This window comes from Lates calcarifer, linkage group LG12 (assembly GCF_001640805.2).
Source record: "Lates calcarifer isolate ASB-BC8 linkage group LG12, TLL_Latcal_v3, whole genome shotgun sequence".
NCBI classification, from domain to species: domain Eukaryota; kingdom Metazoa; phylum Chordata; class Actinopteri; family Centropomidae; genus Lates; species Lates calcarifer.
The window spans coordinates 7,515,067-7,526,157 of NC_066844.1; the positions used below are offsets into that span (position 1 = coordinate 7,515,067).

The following is an 11,091-nucleotide window of genomic DNA, read 5'->3' on the forward strand; positions in this document are numbered from 1 at the left end:
TCCTAGAGCCTCCCTTTGGGATCCCAGATCGTCGCTGAACCCCACTTTGGGTACCCCAGCGTACACATGCACGCTCACGCAGATGGGCGGTGCCAGCAGCGCGCAACAACAGCCAGCCAGCCAGCCAGCCAGCCCCGTGCGTGCAGCTTGTGCGCATGTTTGGATGTTTGGATGGTGGTAGCGGTGCAGGTCATCACCATTATTGCATGGGGTTGATGTCCAAGTGGAGGAAGCGAGGATTTGCAAAATAATAGCGTTCACAGGGCGTCGAACTTTAGATCGGAGAGAGCGACAAATCAGGTGGCATCATGAGCAAAGTGCAGGGTGGGATGAAATGCGTAAAATATCTGCTTTTCGTTTTCAACTTCATCTTTTGGGTAAGTCCGCTTACCACAACGTGATTGCTATTTGAAAATCTCCATAATGTTTAAACAGCCTGATATTCTTTTATTATTTTATTATTGTCAGAGCAGCTGATATTGGATTTTCAATTCAATTACCCAGCTCTGTTTTCAAGAGAAAAAACAGTTAGTGCTCCACCTTATTGTTTGCATGTTCAACATGCTGCAGGCGAACAGTCTGTCTTGATATTGTTAAATATGGTTTTTAATTAACCTGGTTTCATGATTCACTGGAGGACTGGGGAGTGGTGCTGATAATGTAATCGTGCAGAATTCTCTATCCACCTGCTCTGTTCATATTACCCTCTTTCTTTGTCTCTGACATTATTATCTCTCCCTAATTGTCAAATTAATCCTTAATTAAACTATCAATCACCCTCGTTTTATTTAAGTCCACTATAAAGCTCACGTACCACATTACAGCTCTAAAAGCATCCTCGATCTGTGATCTGGCATGTCTTAATAATTAATGAGGAAATCAAACAAGAGCTTGTAAACCACCAACCCAATAACACTGATGTGATTTATGTAGTATGAGATATACCATGGTCATACTGCAGCACATACAGAGCTGCAGTGTGTTGCTACTTTTCCAACACACCCACTGTTCAGATCCTCTATCATGATTTGGCAATGTGCTGTGACTTTCCTGTTGCAGGTCTGGGAATGTGTAGGCTGTTTTTTTTCTTTTTTCTTTTTCTTTTTATAGACAAGGTTAATATGTTTTGGGTACATCATGGAGGGTTTCTGCTTTGGTCTGTTGCTCTGCTGCACTAGATCTGCTCAGACAGGGTTACCTGTGGCTCCAGCCGCAGCAGAGGCTGCTTCACTTTCGATTTGACTTATCTTGTTATTATCTGTCTAGAAGATGGGTGGACACGTTTGGTAAACATGGCTTTTGGGTTTGTAACTGCCTAAAACAAAGCTGTACTGCACTGTTTCTCCCATCACAGGTTACCCATGGGCTGTGGATATATGCAAATTAAGAGTTTTTTTTTTTCTTTTTTAGATTGATTAATTTCAATTATCTAAAGAGGCCAATGACATTAATAAATTCAGTGATCAACAAGAAAAAGCTAATGTTTTACAAAGTCTGAGAGTGTAGGCAGGTTTGTTGTCTACTTTCGAATTTGGTTTTACTTCTCTTCAGATGAATCTTGCAACTCCCAGGTTGGGAACCACTGATTTAGAAAACAATGTCAGTGCCAAATGAATCTGTTTATGCTCCCACTTCAGATTACAAAATCTGATTTCATTCCACCACCTGTAATGGGGTAGAATAAATAGATTACACACATTATTTTATTATGCAACCAGTAAATGAAAGATGCTGCAGCTAACACCAATTTCCATCAGTGATTAGTCTGACAACTATTTCCTTGATTAATCTATAAAAGTCTATAAAATGAAAGACAATTGTGACAAATGCTCATCACTTCTGAAAAGCCCAAGGTGACAACTTTACATCACTAGTTTTGTCTGACAGCAGTGCAACACCTAAATACTTTCAGCTTTACTATCACATAAAATAAATAAAAACAGCAAATCTTCACTACTGACAAACTGGACCTAAATAATGTTTGGCATTACAGGCTGAAAAATGACTTGATCAATTGATCCTTTCAGCTGTTCTAAACTCTTGTAACTGTCGCCAAAAGGATGCTGATGTTTTACTGCTAAATGATACAGTATATATGAGTTTAAGCGGCTGCATTGACTCATTTGTGCTCTGTAAGACGATCACTTGTGTCACCCAAACAGACAGCGGCCTCTTTGTTGAACAGTTTGGGGACTGAAAGCAGAGTTGTTGTGGTCGGAGCCAAAAGGGGTGTACAGTACGCTGTCATTTTGGGGTGCGGAGCCAAATGAGCAGCCAATGCCAGTGTGAGTTACATCACCAAGGCACTGTGAGGCTGGCACAGCCTGTGGCTGAAATGCACCATGGGAGATGGACCACTGATGCTGGCGTTCAGATATGATACTTTGATGGACCATATGGAAACAGAAGCTGCTGTTACAAAGTGTTCTGTTCCTTTTTCAGTCGTTTTTTTATTCTCACTGTCATTTCCTGACAGCACAGTTTTCTCTTCTTAGGGCTGAGTTAACAGGAAAAAAAATGAGACAGGAAAAGGATCATAGACAAAACAAACTGGTTTGGTTATAGTTGTGATTTTATATTTATATTTATCAGGGCACAGTTGACTATCAAAGCTCATGCTACAGTCACTGAAAGATAAAGATAAATAAATATGGATTGTAATTTTAATTTTAAACTTGTTAATTATCTGTTTGCATTTGTATTTATTGTGAAAAATGAAACTGAAACTGAACTTCTGTTTTGTTATATATAAAACTTACAATACTCACTAACACACCTATACACATTTAGCATTAAAACCCATCATCTGTCTTTTGATTAAATAGAAGAGCAGTGGTTTAAACTAGATAATGTTTTCTAGGTGTTTAGGTCAGAAGGATTAACTGTCTCAGGGTGACACCTTGGTCTGAATCATTGCCCACGGAGCAATGATGTGCTCTCACTGTTGTGACAAACTAATCAGACACATCACAATTGACATCCTATTTTTCATTCAACTTAACGACCATGAAAAATGTGATTATTATATGGGATGTTATCTAAGTAGTAATACTTTTTAAAGATTTAACAGACAGCCACACAGTTCCGGCCTGTGATCTGTTTGAGAGTCTGAGCAAGGCTTAACCTGTTGGATGTTTTGAAAGACCTTTAGTTGCTGAAGAGGCGATGCATTAACATTTCTGGTTTCTCTAGAATAAACTGAAGAAAAAGTGGGCAGTGAGCATCAATAGCCACTTTGCTGATGAGACAAAGACAAGAGTGCCACCTGCAGAATCTTAATCAACTGCAAAAACATGAGAGGCCTCAGTCTTTGACTGTGAAATGATTTCTGAGCGAACATGCCATCACACTGAGAGCTCATCACCGAAGATGTCACTTAAAGACTAAAAACAGAAAATTCAGCATTACTACTCTGTAAAAATCTGTGATTATGACATGAAAATTGAAGCTGTAATTTATCATTCCTTAGCTGTCAGGCTTGCTGGTGCTGGCTGTGGGACTTTGGCTCAGGTTTGACCCAGAAACAGTGGAGCTCCTGACAGGTGATGGCGCCCCTGACACCTTCTTTATAGGTATGTCCCAACTTCTGCAGCCTCCAGTCACACCTCGCCTTGCATCTACAGGTCATAACATACAACTTAACATAACTGAGTAAAATGACTAACTGATGGACAGTCTGTTTGTTTTAAAGTTAAAGTTGAGTTAAATGAATTAATCATGCCAATTCAGTGGCACAATATCCACCTCTTTTTAACAATGTAGATATGGGTTTTAGCTATTTTTCATGCAAGTAATGCAAAGGAACAGGAAAGAGTAAGTCACATGGATTGTATCAGCCACAAAGCAGCTCAAATTTAATTTATATGTAAGAATTTGAATGCTGTATTGCTGATTTATTTCTTCTCAAAGCCAGAAACTAGCAGTTTGACATCTTGATGTAAAAAGTACAAAGTGTGAAAAGATATTAAAGCAGGCTCAACACATTTTCAGGGGTAAAAAAAACAAGCTCATTTGGGCGTAAAACATATTTTATATATGCCTGCAAATCAGTCTCCTCCAGACCCACTGACAACAAGTTTTATGTTTATCACGTTGTAATAATCGTATAATAAGCCCCTATTAACTCATCACCTCACCACTATTTTAACTGAAGAGCCGTTCAGGGGCCACAGGTGTCACCGAGCAATGATGAACGTTTTATCCGGCACATTTTATATTCAATGCAGCGTGATGTTTCATCGCTTCCTCTGCTCAAAGCAAGATGGAAACTCACTTTTCTGTGTGTCTTTGTCATTGTTTACATCCTCAGTCATTAAGTCATTAAGGGTTAAGTGTTTTCCATTTAAAATCCTCAGACATGTTCCTTTGCCCTGCAAATGGGTGCTCAAGGTGCTGCGTGCAGACGGAAGTGAAAACCGACATGTCAAATGGTTATTGAAATGCACCATTAGTGTTAGTGCTCTGGTTTATGAGCTATGGAGAGAACTGCTCATGTTTACAAACACTGATTCGATTTGCCTTCCACTGGAAGAACACAAATTGATCAGTCAGATATACACAAATGGTGACAAATGGAGCAGACCATTAGCTGATTAATGAACAGCTCTGTCTCTTTGCTGAAATATCTTTGAAGCACTTTGCTCTCAGCCTTTAACTGATGTTGAATGAAGAGCTCCTTCTTAAGGCTCCCGATAAAACACACAGTGGATGATTAAAACATACAGTACAGTAGACAAGACAAATACCCTTCAGCTCGTAGTAGTGTTGCAGGACTCCATACAATAGGCCCTCTCTCTCTCTCTTGCTCTGCGTAGGAGCAGATGATTAGAATGAAGCCTATTCTTGTTACTCCCATTTAGACCATGACCTAAAATGGTGACTTCACTTCATCAGTTCTCTGCTGTGCTTCCATGGAACTGGCTGTCTCCCTCAGGACATGAGTAACAGGTTGGGTGGGGCAGGTGACAAGAGTCTATCCTGAAGACTCCCTCAGTAACAGTTATTATATCACGCAGAAAAACAAAAGTGTTTCACAGAGCAGGCTGTGCAACACACAAGATAAAATTCATCCAGCCATAACTTGCTTATGTTCTCACAGTTATCTAACAATGCAAAATACTGTATGTGAGATAAGTTTTGTTCAGTTTAAACTGACATGCAAATATTAACTTGCATAATAATGTCCAACTTGTCCCACACATTTTTTGTTGTTGTTTTTTTTTTTTTTTTTGCCTGTACCTCACTGTACTGTATATTACTTATATAAGTAATATACAATATAGTCAGCAATATACATTTTCTGCTTGTTTATATGCTTCTTCCTCTACATTTCAGAGGCAAATATTGTACTCCACTACATTTAAAGGACTATTTCTTGGCCAGGTTAAGTAACATCCTGACAGCTCCCAACCAAGAAATAGTCTGACACATAACTCCCCCGTTAAGCTGCAACACATGTTATTTCAACACTTCAGTTGATGCACAGTTTGTAAATAAATAAATGGTGTTAATTTATGACTTTTAGATGTGATGATAGGTGGATGTAGTTACGTTTGGACAGAGCTAGGCTAACTGTTTTCTCCTGCTTCCAGTTTTTATGTTAAGCTAAACTAACCGACTACTGTCTGCAGTGCTTTATTGCTTAGACATAAGCGGTATCGACCTTCTCATCTTACTCTCAGCAAGACAGTGAAGAAACATATTTCCCAAGATACGTGCTATTTGAAAGTTTCGGTATTGCTATATAGATAGTGTTAGGATTAACAACTGTCTTCATATCAGTCTAGAAGAAATGTTGCGAGTTCAGCATCAAACTTCAATCCTTTACTCACCAAGAACTGTCGTCACTCATGGGAAGCAATAGCAAGAGTTTGAATCCAGTTCTATCACTTCTTTCCTTCTACTGAAGTTAGCATGCTAATGAGCTAGCCCCGGCCCGGCAGGCCCATCTCGCCACTTCACTGTAGTGTGCAAACTGCCCTGAAGAAGCAGCGCTGCTCAGAGGATGTATCCTAATCTCTTGTATTGTAAACGCAACAATGACTGAAGCTCTTGGCAAGCAACCATCACCACCACCAGCTCCCGGCAAGAAACCACAATCAGTAGTAGAGAGAACTCACAAATTGCCCTTTTCACTCTTTTACATACAAAACATATGATTATAAACCATATCAAACTGTATAAATCGGTCAGAATGTCCATCTTTACCAGCTACAACATTAAAATGGTGCTTATTCATTAATACATCCATAATACAGTCATTTCTAATAAAACACTGAAAGGGTCTGACCTGCATAGTGGATACTTAAACTTAGCATTTTAGTAGACTTTGCTCATAATACTTGTGTACTTTTACTTATGGTGTATTTCTTGGCAACACCAGACTGCAGGAAATTACAGAGTCAGTTTATCTACATATGCATCTTAAGGGTCCAGCAGAGGATTGATTGTCTTACAGAGGAGCCTTAGCAACAGAACAAATATCATCATGAGCTTCCTGAGCAGAACGATGCAGTGTTGCTGCCTACGTGCACCACTAGCAAGGAGACTAAACAGACTGATACCATAACAAGGCAAAGTGGCAGCATTCCCTATGGATGATTCACTTTCCATTCTGTCACCTTTGTTGCTCTGTGTTCCAGCAAGTAAACAGCCATTATGTGCATATACAAGATAGAGACGGTGACACTAAGAGATGTTTACACTCAATAATTTGTACGGATACCAGCTACCTGCCAGCAGCTTTAACAAGGAGGAAGTGCAGTTGGCAGCTTTCTGCTAGAGATCAGCGGTTTCACTAAGAGGAAGTGCTATAGCAAAACGGTGCATATTAAAGTGATGGAAAACATCAGCAGCCAGGATCAGCTCTGTGTTGACACTTTGTATATACAGTAGAAGCTGTCTTGGCCCATTATATTTTCCACTGCTAACCCAGACACTCAGCTTTGAAGCGGTGTATCCTTCACTTCCAGCTCCCCTCAGTGCAGCAGCAGTGGTTGATTTGCTTTGTCTTTACCTCCCCTTTTGTTCAACAGCAGCAAAACAACAGCTTGCATTCCCCCCATGTGGATTAATTAAATTGCTGCGGTGGTTGCTGTCTGTGCCACTGATTAGGCCCCTTAGCGTGGACCTCCGGGACTGGTCCGGTGTATGGTTACAGTCTGAAGGGCTCAGTAGTGAGGGCTGGGAGCAGGGGGGATACAGACCGGGGAGGTGACGACATCCAGGCTAACTGAGGGTTAGGACTGGTGGGGGATGTAGTCTGATTCTGCACCAATAAAACTTTTGAAAATTTGATTTAGTTTTTTACTAGGCAGATGGCATCTGTTTTACTGCTTTATCCTGCAGGACCATGAATGCACAAAGTCTGAGTAATTGGATGTAACACTAATGCATGAAAATAGTAAACCGGAAGCCTTATTTCTCAATAGACTCTCCAGCTCCATCAGCTTTAAATCAGATTTGATCGTGATACTGCCCAGAGCCTGCCCATGCCTCTGAGACATGTATAGATGGATATAGATGGGTAGGATTTCCAGTAATTTGCAGCTCGCCTGTAGCACGACAGAGTCCAGCGTCTCGTTTTGTTCAACACACTGACAAGCACAGACAGATGGCCACTGCAGGTATTTATTATCAGTGGTATCAGCTATTGGGACTGTCTCAACAAGCAACAGTCTTCTTAAAATCAGTATTTTTCTGGGTTATACAAAAACCTTAATCTGACAGATTAACTGTACAAAATTTATCAAGTGAGGACAAAATAACAACAACAACAAAAACCTATTTAAAAGTGATCAAAGAAGCAATAAGCCAAACATCAAAAAGTGGCAGTGGATTGTGTGAGAAACTTTTTGTGTTTCAGTGTTCTTTCATCTACTTTCAAGGAGTAGGCCGATAATCAGAGTAAACTGTGGGAGGCGATTCAGAGGTTTTAGGCTACTAAAGAAGTTCCCACCTACACTACTGCTGGTAGTCAAACACAACAAGAGTCCTATTATAAACCCCACTTCAACAACAAAGACATGGAAGCAGTTGGACAATGCCGCCATCCTTAGTTGAAACTGCAAACTGCAGTCATGTGACAGAGCACTAACACAACGATTAGATTCTTGTCTTCAAGTCTATTTAGCCTGTAAGTATGTAAGTATTGGGAACATTACACAATTGGTATATTGTTAATTTCCTGATTTAGTTCTACAGACTAACACAATTTAAAGTATTAATCTATCTGCCTTTTTCTCTTTTCAGCTGTGTACATCCTTCTTGGTGCAGGAGGGCTGATGATGATTGTTGGATTCTTCGGTTGTTTCGGGGCCGTACGTGAGTCTCAGTGTCTCCTTGCATCGGTGAGTTAAAGTGCTCAAAAATGCTGCCTCTTGTGGTGTTATTTCTGTTCTGTGTTCTATATGTTCTCTATATATGTTTCATATATTGTGTTTTGATGTTCCTTTACTGGCATTTCAAAGATAAATGTGGCACAGTTTTTAGTGGTAATGCTTTAGTTGATAGATCTGCAATTTCTGAATAATTTCCAGGAAGTTTCCAAAAGCTGTGTAATTTGTTGCTAATTACGTTGGAAATAGAGTTTGACTTGTGCACTTCCAATTAATTAACTCCAGTTACTTTCCAGTGTAAACAAGACTTGTTTTAATCATTGTCTGCAGACAGAATTATGTGTCTAATAATAAATGAATAATGGTTGAATATTTACTTTAGTTTAAATTTTTTACTGTTATTACAGACATATTCTCAACTTTTTTTCAAGATATCTTAGATTCTTTTATCATTACTTTTTGCCTACCGCTATAATTTTCACTTTCATTTGTTGGTTTTTTTCATCTTTTATTGTTTGATTTTATGATGTAAGCTTGGCACACTTTTTGAATGAGGGCTCCTACGTAAATACATTTTTCAAGGACTTCCCTGTTGTCTCTATAAGTAGAAACCTGTTTTGTCAGCTGTTGTTTCCAGTGTCAATAATGAACTTTCAGTATTAGAAAATTATTAGGAATTTACTGACACCTAAAATAAACTGCTTGCCTCTTGGTCAATCACTAAACCAGTCCTAGCTCTTGATCTTTTCTGTTCTGCAGTTCTTCGCTTGCCTTCTGATAATCTTCGGTGCAGAGATTGCCGCTGGTGTGTTTGGATTCATAAACAAGGAGCAGGTACAGTCTTAAATAACTCAATATTATTTAATCAGATTGTAATATGTTTTCAAACCCAGAAGCAAGTGATGCATTATTATTATCTTTTCTCAATTACAGATTGTTGAGGAAGTCCAAAAGTTTTACAGTAGCACCATCACCAATTTGAACGGCACTGAAATAGCAATGATTTACCACAAAACTGTGAGTAAAACTTGTGCTCAACAACTTCCTTCTTGTGCTTGTCACTAATTAAAGCCACTACTGTCACAGTTTTAATCTTTCTACTCTATAAATTTACAGTTGAACTGTTGTGGAGGTTCCACATCAGAATTCTCCAGTGAGTTGTGCTCAGAAATGCCTCATGACACCCAGGTAAGAACCATTATGCCTGCTGTAACACTGTATACCCACATGGTGGCAGTAAAGCACTATTTCAGAATTACAAGATTTGCTGCAACATAGTGTTTTATCACACGTGTTTCACTGAATAATTCACAGCAAGACTGTGTACAGTATCTGTGATTATCAATATGTCTGGTTTATTGTTTTTAGGACTGCCTGTCTGCAATATCAGACTTCTTCAATGAAAAGCTGCATATCATTGGATACATTGGGATTGGTGTTGCAGGTGTAATGGTGAGAAATTGCAAAATCTTGAACTTCAACTTCATAAAACAAAAATAATTGTTTCAGGTTTTTTTTTTTCCTTTTAAAATTTTTGAATTGTTTATCCTCAACTTGCTGATGACACTGGTTTGTGGTACTTGATACAATCCTACATAAGTGCCTTAAGTACTTTAACATGACCCCAAAAATGTGTTTGATTTCAGATCCTAGGAATGATCTTCAGTATGGTGCTGTGTTGTGCCATTAGAAACAGCAGGGAGGTTATATAAATGGTGAGTTGACCACCCACCCCGTCCACCACCCCCCACCAGCCAGACCACTACAAGCTCACTGAACCCTTCATCCCGACCCCTCTGCATAGGAAGGGCAACACCAAAGTTACATTTCAATGCCATTTCTCATAGTCCAAACTGATCTGGTGGGGGGAGGTTTACCGGATATCACAAATAAAGAGAGTACAATACATCCACGGGCCACATTCAACACGATACGCTGGATCGTTACCATCACACCTTCTCCTCAACTCCACCAGCACTGAAACACTGATTCGTTTCTCTGGGTTTTTCCATAACACACGCTCTGCTTTTTGGCACGACTCTGTGACATTCCTTGGTTATAACATCCTTTTGTTACACTGCCGGCGTTGCTGCACTGTAGCAACAAACACGGTACACGAAGCCTTCTTTGACACAGGAATGTTGTGACTGAGGAGTATTTGCTGTAAATACGGACACCTGTTTTATGCACCTGCCGTTAACATTATTTATTCTGTGCCCTTTGTAGCCTTTTGTAATTTAAAGGCCTAATGCCAATCATACTTTGTGTGCTTAAATGTTTTGAGGACTAGCCCACCTTTGCAGTTTAAATCTCCATTGTGTGCCTATTTAGTTACACACACAAGTTACCGTACTATTTACCTATTCCTTGTGATCTTTAAAGATGTATATAAAGACTGTGCTTGCTCCCTGCCACCACTCTAAAGTATTGCTACTGTAAAGCACAATAGAGGAAGTGTAGACATGGTATCAACCCAAAGGGTTAGGAAGGTCTGATGATAAACTGACACTGTAAATTTTCAAATTCTTGTAAAATTAGTAATACCACATCCTGAGCTCTTCTAGAGCATGTGTGACCTGTAACAGTGAGCTAGTTTGCATTTTGTGTGAATTATTGTGGATGCCAATCTTGTTGGTGTACCAATAAGATGTGAACTATAGAATAATATAGCTTATGTCATACTGTTAAACATAATAACAATAAAAAAAATACTGGGTGCTTTTATTGACATGTTTGGCTGTTTTCTGTGTCTTGC

General features: G+C 39.4%; 1 protein-coding gene across 1 annotated transcript; it reads left to right on the forward strand.

The window, feature by feature from the left end:
• The first annotated feature begins 156 nt into the window (after positions 1–156).
• tspan2a (tetraspanin 2a) lies at positions 157–11,064 on the forward strand. The gene is made up of 8 exons (XM_018661846.2): positions 157–377; positions 3,470–3,572; positions 8,251–8,348; positions 9,096–9,170; positions 9,270–9,353; positions 9,453–9,524; positions 9,705–9,788; positions 9,983–11,064. Exons 1-8 carry the CDS (start codon positions 309–311, stop codon positions 10,046–10,048), a joined length of 651 nt encoding a protein of 216 aa, XP_018517362.1. The 5' UTR covers positions 157–308; the 3' UTR covers positions 10,049–11,064.
• Positions 11,065–11,091: the final 27 nt, after the last annotated feature.